This window comes from Lethenteron reissneri, chromosome 37, assembly GCF_015708825.2.
Source record: "Lethenteron reissneri isolate LAM-NWPU_2019-01 chromosome 37, ASM1570882v1, whole genome shotgun sequence".
Lineage (NCBI taxonomy): Eukaryota > Metazoa > Chordata > Hyperoartia > Petromyzontiformes > Petromyzontidae > Lethenteron > Lethenteron reissneri.
In genome coordinates this window covers 8144006-8163594 of record NC_083815.1, presented here as the reverse complement: position 1 = coordinate 8163594, position 19589 = coordinate 8144006, and the positions used below count along the sequence as shown (strand labels likewise).

The 19589-nt window shown below is 45.2% G+C and overlaps 1 protein-coding gene across 1 annotated transcript in view; it reads right to left on the bottom strand.

Moving 5' to 3' along the window:
* The window catches only part of TRHDE (thyrotropin releasing hormone degrading enzyme), a 230742-nt gene that overhangs the window by 87776 nt on the left and 123377 nt on the right, over positions 1-19589 (bottom strand). Inside the window, 1 exon segment of the mRNA XM_061566705.1 lies at positions 6201-6355. Within this exon segment, the coding sequence (XP_061422689.1) occupies positions 6201-6355 (155 nt within the window).

The following is a 19589-nucleotide window of genomic DNA, read 5'->3' as shown; positions in this document are numbered from 1 at the left end:
CGGCGGGAAGATTTTTTTTTGTTTGTTTAATGACAAAACAGCGCATTGATCAAACTTCCCTTAATATATTATTGATTTGTTCATTTATTCAATTTGAAATAAAAGGCATTGAGTCGTGCTCAGCCTCAACTGCTTAAAGCGCTGTCATACGAAGGTTATCCCTGTTGATTGCGTGAACCAAAAATTGGGTGTTTGGGGAGGTTCATAGATCAACACTCAAATTACTCCCAATATCCACGGATCGTTCCACTGCAACATATCACCAAGCCGATTTGATAAAGGGCAGAGTTATGGAACTGGACGGCATTTTCACTTCATGTTTGCTTTGTCAATAGTAAATTCTAGGCAATATAGATGGAACATTAAGGATGGCAATAAGGAGTTGGAAAGTTTGAATTGCAAGTGCCCTCTTTTTGTAAGCTTACTGGAAATATTATGACTCTGGGGATGTTGCCGTGCTGTAAGGGGTAGTACACTGGACCTACAAGACAGAGGTTGCTGGTTCAATATCCCACCGCAGCAGCAGTGAAAATAAGGCCAAGTTTCTTAAATTCTTAAATTCCACTGCCCGTGTTCACTCAACATTACACACTTAAGTACCCTATTAATTCTAGATTTGAAGCTTTCGTGACTGCAATGATTCATACTCTTAGTTCTTTCGGTAAAGTCACGTGGGTAAAAAATGAAAATTTTTATTAATAATTATTATTTTATTTTTTTATTAATTTTCATTTTCATTTTTTACCTACGTGACTTTACCGAAAGAACTAAGCGTATTAAGTACCCTAGTTCGGCGAGCGACTGGTCACGTTGAGGTTTGGGGTCAAGTATGGGTGGTCCCACCTCTTGTAAGGCATCTGGCCAGGATGGAAAAGTAGACGAAAAAACCTGAGAGAGGGGCGTTGTGGAAACTCTGTCTCATGGAGGCCCTGCCGCAAGCAGGGGCAGTCAGCGAGGAATTGCAAAGGGCTCCTTGTACCGCTTTACCACTATAAATCCGAGTGGTTTTTATTTTTCCTGTCACTTCTTCAGAAGGTCTGTCTGCTACAAAATGACAGGTCAACTAAAACGCCAGTCAGCCGAAATGTTGAGATCTTCCTTTTCGGGTTGACTGACAGAAAAAAAACCCGTTATTACTTTTAGTTAACTTGTTTATGAAATGGAAAAAAGATTAACACACGCTTCGATAACACTGTTGCCTTAAAAGTAAAACATTTTACAGGCGATGTTTTGGGCACTAGCCCTTCTTCGTGGCACGTAAAAATGGTATAAGATCACTGAAGCCAAAACTTTATGAGATTATATAATAAATATCATCCCTTAACTTTGCGAGGAATTGATGTAGGACACTGCTGATGAAGAGTCTGGAGACTGAGTGAGGTTATCTTTGATAAAGAAAACTATTACAATGGTGCAGTGGTGAGTGCAGGGCGCTAAACACTATTAAAGTGCCACAGCGGTAAGCTCTCTGCACTAAAACCCAGTAAACGGAGTTTCATTCCCAGCCATAGTTAACCTCAGTGGCGAGTGATATTTGAACCAGTCTAGAGTCCATCATTGCCAACTTGCTCCGACCACAATGGCGAAGTATGGTCAAACAACCCCAATGATCAACGCGGTGTGGGGAGGCTATCCATACTCTTAGTTTTTTCGGGAAAGTCACGTAGGTAAAAAATGAAATTAATCAAATTAATTAAAATAAAATAATAATATTCTTTTATTTCTATTTTTATTAATTTTTATAAATTTTAATGAAATTAAAATTAATAAAATTAATAAAAAATAATATTTTATTTCTATTTTTATTAATTTGTATTATTTTTTATTTCATTTTTTACCTACGTGACTTTACCGAAAAAACTAAGAGTATGAATCCTTGCAGTCACGAAAGTTTCAAATCTAGAGGCTATCCATTATTATTCTCATGAATAATAATTATATTGTTATTGAGTTTATTAAAATAAAATACTAAATGCAGGATAGCATACGTTTACAAGATGTGGGCAACGGCTCACATCTCTGCTATGAAGAAGGCCATTGCCTGCCACGTCACCTATTTTCTCTCCGTGTATTTATTTTTTGAGGGCGCATGGAAGTGTTATTGATGAAAGCTTCGTTTTTTTGGGTACTTGCGCACCAATGCCAACGCTAGCATCACGCGTTTTTTTTATTCCATTTAGAATATAGTTATTCCTAATTGCTGACCAATGGGGTATTCATCTTCGTGAATGTAGTGTTGGGGTTGAGAGCTCAATGCCATGGTCAAACGGGCAGACCCAAAGAGCAAAGGTGAGGGTCGTTTGTCTCCAGCTGATAAAAAAAAAACTTCAGCGGAACAACGCGCCCATAATGATTTAAAATGCTTTCTCTTACTTGTCGTCAAGTCAATATAAAATGATTTTATATTGGACGGAACAATAAAAAAAGAAATTGATATAAAATACCCTGGTCCACGCTCATGTCATGTTTATTGCGCACATCAAATGTTTGATGTGAAATGTGTTCTGGAGGAACATATTGACCGACTTCGGTGTTGTGTGGGAACAGACAAAAATGTACAAAGAAAAAAAATCCCCCCCCCCCCCCCGTGCAGCCAACACAGCCTGCTGGGGCAAGTGCTGTTAGCGAGCACCTATGAAGGCCGGCACGGCACACGAGGGGGTTGATGGCCAGCACCACGCACGGCCGCCTTTTTCTCCCCGGCATTGATGTTTACACATCGCACTAGCTCATTTGAGGCTCGGTCGAGCTAATCGAGGCCCAGGACCGGTTCAGATAATCGCTGCTGGTGTTGGCCATGGGCGGAAATGGAACTTGAGTCACTTGGTTAATAACACGACACACTAACTGCTGCACTACACGTGGGCACACACCATGCACGTTGAGTGTCTAGTTCATAACTATCTCGAGTTGAAATAAACGGACACAACTCACTGCCGAATAATGAAACATTCTACTATATCCTCCCTATTACAAGGCACACAATCCAATAAGCGTGTGTGTGTCAGAACACATTTGTGTAAGTGTTTATCGACACTCGGCACAAGTGTGGGGGGGGGTGTCTATCTTTCCGGAGCATCTCATAAATCAGAGAATACGGGAGTAGGCTGATGTTTCGGGAAATGTTCCTTCTTCAGATCGAAGAGGAACTTGGGTGTGTTTTATCGTTGTTGTGTTTCTGTTGTCGTTGCACACAACTGCCAACATCGTTCCTTGTGAATATTTATACGTGAATATTGTAGCTCCTTTCAATAAAAAATAATAATTTGAAGACATTGCTTGACTGCATCACGTAGCGTTCATCAACCGCTCCATCTGCAGGCAATTTTGAGAAGGAGTGACTGGAAACACTTTGCATTGCATATTCAATGTATATGCCAGACCTGACGTGAGCGTTTTGTAGAATACAGAAGACAGCTCATCATCGCGTGGCTACGACTGAGATTTGAAACGCAAACGTTAATATTTCAGGCATGATAAGCTACCTTTATATATTTAAAAAAGCCATCTCTGAACACGTAGCTCGAATATTGTTAAGAGATAAATTTTTTTATTTCCGCTATTCCTCAATTGGCTCCGATAATTCTCCACGTACGATAAAGCCACTGCAACGAGCAATCATGTGTGGCCAGGTCAGTGGACATTACCAGGCAAACAATATTTAAAAAACCGTACAACATAATTTAATACGATTTGAAATCAGGAAATAAATAGATAGCTCATTCCATAATTTCTCGCAACAAAGCAGCGCATTAGGTAGCGTACAATATTCACGAGTGCAGTCATCAGCCATGAAATATCCACCTCGGGATGAATGCCTATCAATGCCGATTCCATCTCGCGTAATCGATCTTACGCCAGCGCGCGATGTGATCTCGTCACGTCGTCTCCCACGGTGGCCATCATCTTGTGTGTGTTACTCTTCTTTCTCACACGATAAGCCACTTCGTTGAGCTATCATTTGCGGCCGGGTCACTCCCGAAAAAAAAAGCGAATAGCCCAGTGGGCCTTACCTGTTAAAATAAAAAATAGTTTTCAATTTGTTTGTGGTTTGCTCACCTTTCCTACACTTTGCACTCCTGTTGTGTTTTTGTTATCGTAACGTTCTGACCCGCCCCCAACTGGTTATCTGAGAACAAGAACTTGATAGCTCATCAGATTATGAGGCCTCCTTTGCAAGTACCAAAATATAAGAATAGAGTTTTTCCCCTTTTTTCTGGCAACAAAACTGAAACCTTTTTACAAGGAATCATGTCTACATTAACCACAATACTTGTGGTCAGAATGCAAACAAAAAACATCTGATAATACATGCATTGTCCTTGAAACTGATTGGTCTACACCAGAGACAGCTTTCTTTAGTTTCAGTTTTGTTGCCAGAAAAAAGGGGAAAAACCCTATTCTTATAGCTCAGAAGATTTCACCAGTATAAACAAATCTTCTGATTCTGGTCATTTCCTCACCTAGTCTCGTTCATTGGCCGTCGGTCCTCTCTCACGACAGGTCCTTGCCAGGCTCACTTTTCTGAACGCTCACAGCGATGCCTCTAACGGGCATTTCCCCTCTGATCCACGTGTTTCTCCTTCCATCACTCGGTGCGAGTTCCATTTTTCTTTGTCGGTGTCCATGTTTCTGATCGACGTCATAACAGGATTCCTCCAGTCTAAATGAAAATTCTTATTTTGAAGTTGTTATTTTTTTCGTTCCTATACTTCGTTTTTGACGGGTTCCCTATTCCTGTGTCGTGTGGAGCACAAGTACCGATTATTGATGTTTTGTATCGGGATCGATGTAAACGTGCTTGTGTAAATAACATCTGTACTGTACAACGTATTTACCGCCGTAGGACAACCATGAAATAAGAGTCGATTAGCTCATTGGTTCCTTCCTGCTGAAATAAATAAAATCTCTCTATTTATTTTGTCATCTTGATCACCACCAGCCTTGAATAGTCACCCTCAGTATGCCCATTATCTCGCTTTCTCCAGTGGCATCCCTCGAATAATGACGTGAACTTGTTCGACAAAACTCGCGTACCGCTCTTTTTTTGCACATATTCATCTTGCGCCCGACTCCGCAGCCTCACAATGAACATAGGTGCGCGGCAAACGTGAGGCCCGTGAGTGCTCTCCCGTCGTCCACGTTTACGCCCTCGTTTCTCCGATCCAATTTTCAGAAAACATATTCTCACGTCGCTGTCAATTTACTGGAGGTCGCCGCGCGTCTCAGCGGCAGCAGCTGCCGCGGGATCTGGCGGGAGGGTGTGAAGCGTCGGCGCGGCGGTGGCGGCTTCAGCGAAGCGCTCGCCGCAATGACGCCCTGATCTTGACGGTAAAAACAAATGGCTCCGATAAGAAAACTCGGAGAGCGATGAGTGCCTCCCTCCAGCCACACCGCAACCAGGGCGTGCGGCAGCAACGACGGTACGCGGCGCAACTCCGGGAGACCGCTTGAGCTGTGCGGTTTAAAATATTTGACTGGAAACGAATTTCTTCAGAACTGCTTTTTCTGTTTGGTTTGTTGTCCTTCCTCCGCACCCCCGATTAGTACGGTTGGCTACATAAAGTGTGAAAGAAGTTCAAAGTGCATACGTACAACTACTATAGCAACACGAGAACCAGTTCGCCACACCATGTTAACAACCACAACATCAACGGCTACATCTCGGAGAAAGTAATTGGCGTTAGTTGCTGAATTTGTGACCGTCGTCATCGTGAATAATCGTAAATAACCAAAATTATTGTCGCTTTTAGAGTCTTACAAACCATTGTGTAACCTTTCTCAAATACATTACACACAATGGCCTACTTTTCCAAAGCAATCCCTTTGAAATATATATCAAAGGGGTAGATGCCAGGCTTGATGGTTCCATATCCAGAGTGCAATGTCAGGCCATGTGCATACGTATTGAGCGTGGCTTGAAACCACCAATGAGCCCTTAACGCACGGGCAAGTCACGAGCTGTAAACACAGCCGCGCAGCAGCCTCATCAGGAAAGCTAATTTTGAAACCAAAAGCCCAAGTGGGTCCTTGAACGAGTGAGCACTGGGCGGGGCTCGTCTCCAATTCGCAGAGCCGCGTTGCGATTCGGTGGTGAGAAATACCAAGGTCACATGGTCGGTGACGAGACGACCAACTGTCAATTTGTGGACGCGGTTTGATTTTTTTCCCAGGATTTGACCCCGTGGTGTAATGCGTACCTGGTGGCAGATTTCATGGGCAATGACCATCGTCGCTTCCAGCCAGTAGTGGGTCGAGGAGATGCCAGGATCCAGCAGAATCTTCTGCTCCACGAACACATTCAGGCCCCAGTTTTCCATCGCCGCATACGGGTGCTTGGGCACTGCCAGTAGATCTTGGGGTGGAAAACACACACACAGACACACAAACAAAAACATTGTTAGATGTTGGAAACACCAAAGGTGGGAGAAATCACTCCTCGCCTTGGTGTTAGATCTGACACACACACATGCACACATAGCTTTAGCTTCTGGGCTCTCACCAGCGATACATTCCAAAGCCATGAATTTAATAGCGCGAGGTGTACATGAGAATTAACACACCAGTTCCCACACGGTATTTACCCACATATAATCGTTTTGTCCTCACAGCACAGCTAACACACTCACTGCAAATGCTGCCTGCATACGCTGTAATGTTGCAAAACAACACAATATCAAGACCAGTACTATTATTTTTGGCGATATTCTCAATTAACAGCTTCGGAGAGATGATCAGACATACGGTACAACAGCACAATTTTTGTATGCATCAGCATCATCAACATCATCAGCCAAGATATAAAACCACTACTGGATGAGCCCCTTTCCAATCTATCACCTTCTCTCATGGTCTTGCGACGAAAACGATCCATTTAACAGATGCACACGGTCCGGTTTCATCGCTCCATCTCCACAGTGGTTGGATTTTTGGGTGGAGGGCGCCATGGTGATGAGATGTTAACTACCTCGCCTGGTATACAGGAGGTCATGGGTTCGATCACGATCCCCACCCCGACGATGCCTGTATATTGGGAGTTTGCATGCTCTCCGTGTGGTCATGTGGATTTGTCTCCGGACTCTCCAGTTTTTCCCTCCACATTTAGAAACAGGCTTTGAGAGCATTTGACAGCGAAACATTTCCACGTGATAAGCCACTTCGTTTGTGGCTATCATTTGCGGTCAGGTCACTTCTGAAAAAGAGCGATAGAGTTCAGTGGGCATAACCTGGTGAAATATCTAAGTTATTTCTTTTTTAATAGTTTAGTTTAGTATGGCCGCCTTTGGCTGCCACTCCATCGTTAGCCCTGAGGTCTGGACCGGTTGGCTACATATGGTGCGAAAAAAGTTCCACATACATACATCATCCCCTTCTGTTGACGTGTGACATGCCTTTCCCCCAAAACCTACTTGCCTTTCTTAACAGTCGATAACGTCGTCAAAAATTCACATTTCAACGCCGTCTAAATAAGACCACAGCGACATACGCCGTACATAGTCGGGGGGACTGCGGGAGAAAAGAAAGGGTGATGATCGCGGGGGTGAGAGGGCGTGATGTAAGAGGACTTTATCCAAAGACAAGAGACTAAAAGAAAGGTCTTGAACCTGGAATATAAGGACGAAGGCAGGGGGGCGGGGGTGCATAGAGCCAGTCGTACAAAAAGACCAAACAGAGGCAGCCTCTTGACAGAAGAGGCCCGGGGAAGAGTCTAACCTCTCTTCGAGTTGAAGTTCACTTGAATGTCTTTGCTGCTGAAGGGCAGACTATAAGTGAGAAAGATGAGATAAGAGGGGAAAGTTAGGCGAGATGATATTTTCAATGTCGTCGGTGCAGAGCAGTGACCACTTTCGGGCCTTGCAATTTAACCCTTTGGTTTCCGCCAATGTGGGAATTTCAGATTCCCCAAAGGATATGATTGCATCATGACATTTCCCTGTTTATACGCCAAGCCTTGCCAAGCCAAAGGGATGAGTTTTAGTAAAAATCTAATTCGTGATATCTGCCCAATTATATTTTTACAAATATTTGTTTCTAATGGGAGAAAGCAGGAGTTCATTTAGCAATTCCAAGCATACACGGGAATAAGACTCAAACTCCCCAAACAGATCAACAATCTATTTGTTGAACCGCCTCTGCAAATTACCCCAGGGTTGCGATTCAAGTCAAGAATCAATGCTCTCCTTAACTTCGTGGTCAATGTAGTGGCCTCTAGCAGCTGCCAGAATAACACGAGCCACATTATATACAACGTACATGCGTTGAAACGCATTTTATTCAACACGCAATTTCAAACATACATCGTTGATCTTAAGAATCGAATTAATCGATGCCTTGATACACCCCTATTTGGGCCCCTTGAGTTGAGTGACTGGCAATTGATCTCGGCATAATCCACCTACTGCTCTAGCAAGACAACCAAAAATAACTCTTCACTGCCATAACACCGGGCACTCGTGATATTACATTCCATTTGATTCTGCGCCGAACAAAAAAAATCCGCGATCATGTGACCAAACTATGACCCATGTGGACAGCAAGGCTGACGTGGCCATGGGGATCGGCTGGTGTGCAGGAGCTGGGTGGATTTGCGGTCGCAAGCCCACAGGGGATTTAGATGGCAAGCAGGAGGCCTTCAGCCATTATAAGGTCACACTAATTGCACGTAAAGTTCTTGCCACAAATGAACCACAATATTGTAATAAGAACCTATGTTGGATTCACGTGGTGATCGGCTTTGCCGGTCCCGCGTTACAGCCAATGGGGAGAGAGCCTGGGAGCATGGCCTCGGCGTGATCACGGGATGTCAGCTGGGTGATTGGTTTCGCTGGTCTTGGCCTCAGCCAATGGTAAGACAAGTCAGGGGCGTGGTCCCGGGAGTTGATGGGGGATCTGGAACATTCGGCTCAGGCTGTTGAGGATTGGCTGGAGTGTACCACGTGACCCAGGCGTTAAATAAGGGGAGAGAGGAGAGACACGTGGTCAGACACGGAACGAAGAGAGAGAGGGGCCACGCGCGAGTGGGCCTCCGGGTGCCACGTGGTGGTGTGTCTCTGGTAGCTGTCTGCCCGCTTCCCGTTGCCTGCCAGCAACAGGGAGTGTTTGTGAACTGCAAGAAGTGAAATAAAAGGACCGATTCCACAAGCCGTCTCTAGCGTGTTATTACAATATCATGATGATCTCGTCAAGGACTATAAACCATCACGCGAAATCCGGGCATCCTCGCAGCAGCTTTTTGGCTAACCATCGAACAAAAACGGCCAATGAATCGCGCGCTTTCAGGTGTGCTTCTGCGGCCATCTGGAATGAGCTTCCTTCAGATATTAGGAAGTCACTGGAGCTATGCACTTTTAAATCATCGAGATCGAAAACTCATTTCTTTCGAACTCCTTTTTGTGTTTAGTTTGTTGTCCTTCCCCCGCACAGCTGGATACGTACAGTACATTCAGAAGTGGATAGATCAGGGCTGATGGTGATGGTATGATGGGAACCATTAAGCTTGTCGGTGGAGGAGTTGTGAGAGGCCACCGGCCCATAACTGAAGCTGCTGCAGGGATAACATGCTGAGAGCAACCTCATCCCCGTTTCGTTTAATCCCCTTGTACGTGGCACATTGGTGGCAAGGAGCATGGAGGCTTAGGCTGCGGCACAAGTGAAAAGCATTAACCCCTTCACCCACGAATTTATGACTGCCGAGATAACACTGGGAGATGCTGAAGCAGTTTCTCACGAGCTTAGTTGGCAGGAGGCGCCGTAATCGGATGATAAAAAATGCTGGGCCTTGCACTACTCTGGGACGAGATGAAAAATTCTGGGTGAAAAAAAAAATCCTCTCATTTTGTTCGCTCCGAATAAATTTTGTGAAATTGCCCGGTTAAATGTTAGTCCAGGTGATTTATGGAGGGTTTATGGTTCCATTGATGAGTCAAAGTACATTTTGATTCACCCTAGCTTGGCAGAAAATTATCACATTGGAACACCTCAGGTCACAGCTAGTTTACCCGAACAACATTCCCCTGCCCCCTTTGTACACGCTGACTCTTTGCATAGCAACTGTAAGCAAGTGAATAGTTTCGTACTAAATTATTCAACGATGATTCTATTGAAATTACAAGTTTTCCGATGACAATTACAGTAACTGACAGTCACGACTCACTGTATAAAGTGCTACTATCTCTACAAAACTATAATAATTTATAGCTCTGTCTGAATAGTTCCATTCCTGAAGAAGCTCCCAGTACGTGAAGCAAAACGTCGGACGTTATGTCGGAGAACAACACGCGGTGAAACCCTACAACGCATCGGAGAGCTACACAGCACAACCACGGAAACCTACGCATATTAAATATAATTATAAATACAGTAAAACCTTGGATGGCGAGCATAATTCGTTCCGGAAACGTGTTTGTAATCCAAAGCACTCGTATATCAAAGCACTCGTATATCAGTTGTGATCACGTGACGCTCGGCAGACAAAGCGTATACACGTACTACTCGTATTTCAAAACCTCGCTCGTTTATCAAATTAATATTTATTTAAAAAAAATGCTCTTCTTGCAAAACACTCGCAGACCAAATTACTCGCAATCCAAGGTTTTTGCTGTATATTAAGGTTATAATTTAACGTATTTAAAAGCTCGTAACATTGTTTGTATATTTGCGAGCGTGTACTCCAACAAAAACGAGCGACGACTGTCAGGAAGTGAGAGGGCACGAAGGTTCTTTGACCTTAAAACCTTTGAAAATTTAAACATGTGTACGGAAATAACGAATTTCAGTAATTACGATAGACTGCTTTGCTCATCAATCCGGTGACTTGCGCAAGGTCTTCGATAACTATTTGGCTTCCACTATCGCCGACTGTCCCTTCGTGGAAGAAGCCTCTTGCCACCAATAGAATCAGGGTCATAAACAGCACCTCCATTTGTTACATTTTCAGTGAGCGTAGCGCAAAATAACTGTGAACAGAATTAATTAAAAAAATATATATGAATACATCACATGCAATTATGCATCCTATTATTTTTGCATGTGCAGTTCATTATTGGTAGGTCAATAGATACTCGGCATATAACGATGGGCCATTCCCCTCCCGCCATCTCCCCACTCACCCACCCCGCCACGACCCATCCCCACCGAAGCCCCAGCAATTCCATGAATTGTTATGAATTGGGGTTGCAATTCAAATGAAGAATCAACTCTTGTTTGCCCCCTGATTTTCACCGTCCCGATTGCTTTGCTTCTGATTGCCTCCCTTCTCGTTCATACGGTCTCCTTCGCTTCATTAGCTTCAACGTAACATCGGCATTAACATTCGCGTATGGTTTGCAGAGGTTGCAAATAAAAAAATATTAGATGTGCACGATTCGATGTGCGCATTACAAGCGCGAGGATTGAGGAATCTTTGCATCATTGCACGCCTAGATGAGCACATGCCGCCCGCTCTTTTGTCGATCCTCTGCTGGATGAGGGCCTTCTCACACCATGCAAGTCACGGGGGGTCATGAGACCATACTTCACCACGCGAGTCAACGCATGCCGGTGAAGGCAAAGAAGCCGACAAGCATTGGCGCAGAGTAAAGTGCAGCCCTCTGCTGCCCACACCGTAGCCCCGCAGAAGCCTATGGCATCTGCTACGCGGGTGGTTACAGTGGCTGTATGGGCGACCACACTCTGAATGTTACGGCAAAAATGCGCGCGCAAAACTGAGGCTGCATGGAGGGAGCAGCCCTTTGCGTTTGCTCCGCAAGGGTCGCGCAGGTCAGCAGTCAAAATCCGTTTGCGGCGGGGAGTAAAGACTTTGCGGTATTGAGATGCAGTCCATGTGCCTGCAACGCATTCAGGACCAAGCACAACCGCAAAGCCCAGCCTGAATGTCCAATCGGGAGCTGCCTGATGAATCCTGCGGAGCTAGAGATTGCCTTTTGGCGTTTGCTTTTTTGATTTTCAATGTTTCAAACCGAACAAAGGAAGGCTTATATTGAGGCAATCAACACGCTTGCGAGGAGAGGAGTTGGGAGGCACCGCGGAAAGCGAGTTTGTTGCGTCGGTGTAAAGAACACGTAAAAAAACTCTTTAGCACGTCGGCTTTCGTGACCAATATTATCCATGAGAGGTTTTTTATGGGGTTAGATCGTGTAATAGCAAATTGGCACCGTCTGTTTACGTGACAAACAATTGGCCGTTTTGGGTGGTGGTGGGATTCACAACACATTTATATATTTACGCGATTTAACCCAAAAAAAACAATAACTCTATTGTCCTTCAAAACTCTTGTCGGAATTCTAGTTCTAAACCACTGGCACAAGCATTATGAATAGTCTGTGTGATCCTCTCTCACAAAGGGTTGCTTATTTAGTAATTTGTCACTGTGTTCATCTCCCTGGAGCCTGTGGCAGGAGACATGATGGCAGAAGCGATCATGATTGATGGATGATGTGATGGTGAGTGTGAAAAATGTGGTCTCCTTTCATATCACACAAAGATGACTAGACTTTTAAAATCCCAAAGACGAGAACAGCACAGTGTGAATTATGTAATTAGTTAATTGCCTCACACCATTATTTGCATAACATTTATAAGCAATGTTGAATTTTGACTAATTAAAACAACACATTTCCAGATTAACGACAGCATATCCATAAACTGAACCAAATACAGAGAAAAAATACTGAATAATCAATATCGCCCATAAAAATGTAAAACTGAGCAACAAAAGCTCGCTCAACTTAATTCCGATATCACTTTGCTAACGTTTTACCTTCATCTTTACACAGGGCCGCATCGAACGCGGCATCGAGACGGACAGGCAAAAGCCACCAGTACCGCCCACCTCCACCAAAGAGAAAAGAGTAGATCGAATAATGCTAATAAATGTCTCTTCACCTCTCCACACCTGCCACCACCACTGCACTCTCTCTCCGGCTCCCTCCCCAGCACGTAGGCCCGCAATTAGTGGATTTTTAAACGACCTTGCTTATAATTCCCCGCCGCGTGGGTGGCAAACGACATCACTCAAGGCGGCTGCCACGCGCCGCCCCGCAAAGCGCGAGAGCAACGTGCAAATTAAACCGACTGACATTTGGAGCTTCCGTCTGAGGACAACGATCCTCAGACCCGGCGAGCCGTGGTTTGCGCGGCCGGCATCATTAGCCCACCGCCTCCAATAGTGGGGATTAGCAGACGGAGGTTTCGATTTAAAGATTTCGTGACTGCAGGGATTCATCTTTTTGGTTCTTTCGGTAAAGTCACTTAGAATGGAAATAATAAAGTAATAAAAATAAAACATAATAAAATACAATTCTCACGTGAGGACGGCTGCTTGCGTTGTAGCAGAAACGTTGTGAGAATTATTTTATTATGTTTAATTTTTATTATTTTATTATTTCCATTCTACGTGACTTTACCGAAAGAACCAAGAAGAACGAAGAAGATCAGGCGGGGGGCTCTTCGGTCATTGGCTCGGCTGGGCAAGAACCGGGAGGCGGGGGGGGCTGCTTCTCTCCAGGGCAATTAGTGGCATGCAAGCACCAATAGACATCGAGCGACCGCAAGGGTCAATATTGGTCTCGCTAAATTTTTCATTTACTGTTAAATAATTTTTAATGCAAAAAATGCGTGGTTTTTGTTGTTGTTGTACGCGCATGGTGCTATTGTGGACAGGGACCTGACTGACGTTTTGAATCTTGGCCACGGCTAACATCAGTGGGCGAGCGGTGCACTGAAACCGACTGGTCCTGGGCTCCACACCCTTTGCCAACTCGCACCGACCAGCGCGGTGAAGTACGGTTGAACAATCTTCATGATCGAATCGGAGAGAAGCGACCGTCATCTCGCAGTGGAATGCCAAGGAGCTGTACGTTTAACTAACATTTAGCATTCTAGATTTGAAGTTTTTGTGACTGCAAGGATCCATACTCTTTGGTTCTTTCGGTAAAGTCACGTAGGTGAAAAAATAAAAATAAAAAATATAAATAATCAAATTAAATCACGACGTTTCAGAAGCAACACAAGCTTCCGTCATCAGGTGGTTCCACCTGTGTTGCTTCCGAAACGTCGTGATTTAATTTGATTATTTATATTTTTATTCTCATTTTCTTTTTTCACCTACGTGAGTTTACCGATAGAACCAAAGAGTAACATTTTGCATTTTGTGCTGCGGCTGAGCACGACTTATTATTGGAAGACTGTGAACACAAATCTTTGTTTGGGATCTATTAAGCCCATCATCCATCTGGAGTGATTAAAATGTGTACCACTTTGCAAGCAGTCAACAGGTGTCCAATGAAAGCACTGGTCCTGCCATGGGAATGTTGAGTTTTTTTACTGTGCTGGCTCAACGGGACTATGCCACTGCTCCCCAGCGGACAACTGTGAGCAACTGGGCACAGTAGGGGCTACAGGTGGTGCATCGGCCAATCATCTCAGTCAACCCATAACACCTGGGTCTGTCCCGTGACTTCCTGCCAGCAGGCGTTTGACACTTCACGTGGCCTTAAAGTGCACATAGCCTGGCACAAATGTCGTGGTGACGTCACCGCCACTTAGTGGCGAATGGAGGTTGTTGTTGTGTCTGTTACAAAGAGCTTGAGAGGTCTTCGGATTTCTCCAGTCCGAAGAAAGATCCTGATTCTGAGTGTTGAGCAATGCCACAAAGATTATTTGAAAAGGGCAACAGATTACATGCGTTTATTTCTTAAAAATTTTTAACTACCTTTCAATTGGGTCTCACAAGTGCGTCTGCGTATTTCTAATTGCCGTGGTGACAAAATATTAAATTTAGGCTTCGTATGGAACACAGAAGCTGGCAGTAGCTCTGGTTGGCTTCCTTAATAGGCTCTAAAATAGGTCAACGCTATTTTTACATTTACTTTATAACAAGCTCATGTTTCCAGCTTTCATTTAAACTATGGTAAGGCATGATGTTTTAAATGGTAATGGGTAAATGGCCAAAACATATATTTCAAAAGCAGTGCCTCATAATTGGATGCAAGGCATACATGTCACGAAGCCTTCTAGGTTAATTTGTAATATGTATATTCGCTTTCTTTTTCATCCACTGCTCCCCACGTCGCGAAAGTCATAGGGGTTATTTAACCATACTTCACCAGTGCGAGCCAACGACTGCTGTGCTTATTGCAAAATGTTAAAATACGGCCCAACGAAAACACTTACCGACGTAAGCGCCCCACGAATAAATTAATCTATTTTGTCATTTAAAAAATATATAATCAGCGGTACATTTAACGCAGTGAAATAATCATAACAAATACACAAAGCTGGAGTGCAAACAAATACGCTTGGGTTTGAGGCTTCACCCTAAAAGCAGCAGCCCATTTCGTTTTTTTGGGGGGGGAGGGGGGGTGGGAGGAAACTGGCCCAGTTTTTTGGCCTCCATCCAGGCATAAATTGCTCTGGTTATGTGCATGTGAGCGGCACCAGCTTCCCTGCGCTGCCGGAGGGTGCAATGCACAGCAGTACGCCCTTGTGATTTACACTCAGCGCGCACAGGGGGTTCGCCTTCTTTTCAGAGCGCCGCTACTCGCTCTGCCACCATCTCGTTTTAATCTTTACTTATGGCTCAGGAGGGGCTCGTGATGACACGTTCCTCACTGCCTCGGCCTTGCCTTACATCTGTTCGAGCGCCACTTTAAATGCAAGTGTGTCACTTTGTGGCGTCGGTTTGCTGTACCTACGAGGACATGCAGAATAATGTTATTTTGTCTCACTGATTTATACCGCTAATGCCGACACTTGAAAAACGTTCCCTCCCTTTGTTAGAGATTGTGATCCACACATTGGCAATGCCATGGGTTAACCATAAAATACGCATCATTTTTATATTATATATCTGAGGTATATCTACTTCTTATGCACATATATATGGATGTATTATACGTTATACGATCTAAAAATAGGTAAAGATGTTACTCCGCGTAGAGCCCTGCAGATACGAAGCCATTCCAACATTTAAAGTACACTGATTGCTTGCAAGACACACATTTTATGACGGTTAGCGTATTTGTCTGAGTGCCATTATTAACACCCGATTAAAGATAATAACCGACGATCATGGCCGGGAAATACAACTTATGTTACTGCAATCAGCGTGCAACGCGATGCTGTTCCTGCGCCTCGCAACTACAACGCAAATGTCGAGGTCTGCAAGGCAACGTCAGAGCTTGGGAAAAGAATTCGTGTCGTTTTGCTCTTCCTCATGCGCTGGAAGGAGCGTGGGCCGCACTGGGTTCACGACGTGGTCCATGGTTTGGATCTTTGAGCTTTCAATTTCAGCCGCGAAAAAACGTGAAGGAAAAAAAACGATTCTCTCTGCAAGCCACCCCCCCACCCCATCGCTCCACGCTTGGGTGTGGTGCGCTCCAGACCTCGTGCCGATCACCGCTGTCTCCCCGGTGCTGATGCTTGCACACACACACCTGTTGCTCGGATTAAAAGCCGTGTTTACCTAGGGGAGGTCCGGAACAGCTTCAGAGACCACTTTACCACTCACTGGCGCTGCTGTTGCAACGTTGGAAATGGGTCCCGTTGTTCGGAGTTCACAGTGCGCTGTGAAAAGCACTGTACCGGCGAGTACAAATACAAAGATATTTAACTGACTACTTGGGAAAGTGCTATTAGCGAGCGCCTATTAAGTCAGGCCAGCATGGCGCACGAGGTGGGTGGTGTGGCCAGCACCACACTCAACCGCCTTCGTCACCCTATTGTGGATGTTCAGATACGAATGTAAGGCTGAGTAGACCTAAGGGAGGCTTTGGACCAGTTCTCATATCACTTACCACTGATGTTAGCGCCTGCCAGGAAAGCACACTCGGGTCTCTGGGATTGTAGTGCAGTCCACGAGCTCCCAATGCCATTGCGGCCCAATTTACAAAGATCCCCCATGCCGCCTGAATAGACCGTTGGAACGGCACACGAGGGGGTGGTTGGTCAGCACCACGCCCGGCCGCATTTGTCTCCCTAGCGGCGATGTTTACACACCTCACCAGGTACTCATTTAAGACTGAGTCGATCTAGGGGTGGTCCAGGACCAGTTCAGATAATAGTCACTGGTCTTGGTCACGTTCATAGCGCAGCGCGCTACCCACTGCACTACCGCTCCACATACACACACACGCCTGCGTGCATGTGCACCGAACAACAGCCCTACTCAGAAAAACTTGAGCAAAGGTGGCTCAGTCGGCTTAACCCCTGTATTCAATCGGTGAGCTAAATATCTCTGGAGTCCCGAGATCAATTCCCGCCCATGCAAAGGCTTAAATGCCAGAGCGGCTCACTATCGAATAGTCACCTCTCCCACATCCCCCTCGCATTTGCTCTCAGAATGGAATCACCCACTTTAATTCCAGCTCTCCCGGTGTGATCTCATTGTCAGTTTCCAGCTGTGCTGAATTTAGTGCTGCGAAAACTGAAATTGTTTGGAAGGGGGGGGAAGAGGCCATTGGCAGCCTTCTGACAATACAATTGCTAAAACTTATACCCCGAGCGTAAAGCTCCAGTGATTGGAATGCATCTAATAAGAGCCTCGCCACGTGTGCAATGTTCTGCCCCTTTGATGGTCCGGCCCCAGCCTGTGGTGAGGATAAAGGGAAAGTGAGAATTGTCCTATTTAGGATACATGGAGAGATCAAGTCTTATTTACCATGCGCACGTGGAGAAGTTACGCTCGGTCACTCGGTGCACGTGACGTTGGAAAGAGGAGAGCTTTTGTATGCACGCGATTAATTTAGCACCTGCAATTAGGAATACATTTCCAATTCAATCTTCAGCAACTAAAAAAGAAAACTAGCATAGAGTACCCATATTGCTATCATCATAATCATCATCTTTGTCTGTCGATGGCTAGATGAAGGTCTCCCCACGCCATCACCATCGTTCACTGTCCTACGATGCCACGATCCATCTCACTCCTGCCTGCGCATGAACTTAGCTCATGAACGTCTCTGACGAGCGTATCTCATCGCCCCATCTCCATTGTGGTCACCCCCTCAAAGACACATTGTATGATTTGGCTGCCATTCTCTTACCAGTCTCCTCCATTGGACATCACTCCTTCTCGTTGTGTGTCCTACCCATGATTTGTGTTTTCCGAATCCACGATTTGTACCTCACCCTCTATAAGCGTACCATTTTTTCGGAAGCCACTGGAGCTATGCACTGTTAAATCTAGATTGAAAGCTCATTTCTTTAGAACTGCTTTTTGTGTTTAGTTTGTTGTCCTTTCCCGGCACCTCCGATTGGCACGTTTGGCTACGTACGATGCGAAATAATTTCAACATTCATTCCTTCCATTAAGCTGTTTTGAGATATTCGAATTTAGATGCTCAAAAAAAGTACTGTGTATTCTGCTGAAGTTTTCAGATTGTCTTTCCAAGCACTAATTTTATTTTGCTATAAAACACGTTGTAAAATGCCACATTTTTTGTTTCTTAATCTGGCAGATGCTGTGCATTAACATTACATTTGTTGATAAGGTGCATATAGATTATTCTCTGGAAAGGTTAATGGAGCACTGTGGGTATTTCCCAGGATGCAATGCAGGCCCAATATTTATCATCTTAACAAATATTACAATTATCTCTCAGTGAGCAATAGCATGCAATGATTTATATAAAATATAACTTTAGACAATACCAGAGGTGGGACAAAGTCATTGTTATGCAAGTCCAAGTCGAGTCTGAAGTCATCAAATTCATGACTCGAGTCTGACTCGAGTCCAAGTCACATGACTCGAGTCCACACCTCTGGACAATACTATATAAGTGTAATAAAGGACTCGACCCTGGTTCTGTCTCCGTGTCCTTTATTTGGGTTCGCGTTCTCTTCCCACACGGCTGTCTCACTCTCAGGCCCTCCGCTCGTCGCCGACGCTGCTGCCGCACCCGTCGTCACCAATAGCCTCTTTGCTGGTCTCCTCGTGTCGCTCCCGTAGCCTCTAGCAGCCTTGCTGCTGTTCCCACTCACGCAGCCCCTCCGGCTGCTGTCGCTCCCGTAGCCCTTTTTGCTCTGCAGCCCCAGGCTGCTGTAGCCCCTAGCAGCCTCGCTGCTGTCTCCCACACGCAGCCTCTTTGCTGCACTCGCTGCTCCCAGCTTTCGCCCTCCGTGGCCTCACCCTCGTCCAGTCTCCAACCAACTCTCTTCCATCCCGCTGGCTGGCGCTGTCACCGATCCCCTCAGCCACAAGGCTGAGGGCACAGCGACCACCCAACGCGGTCTCCACTCTTCCCTTACCCGACTGGCCCCGATCTCTTCCTGTCTCACCACTATACCATCTCCCTCTCACGTGACCCTGACTCCTCCCCACATGACGTCACATCCGCCAAGCCGTTTACGCCCGCATTACACCACCCTCCCCCGTAGAGAAAATTCCAGCCGTCCTCGGCTGAAACAGAACAAAATAATGCGGGCGAAGGCATCACAACCAGGAGTCCCCCAGACACAATAGACCTTATAACAACAACAACAAGTAACAAAAGGGGAAGGATCAGGAACCGGAACAGAACAACAAGAAGAATAATAGCACAAAGCACAACAACGGCCACCAACACGCAAAAATGGCACACGCGCACAACCCA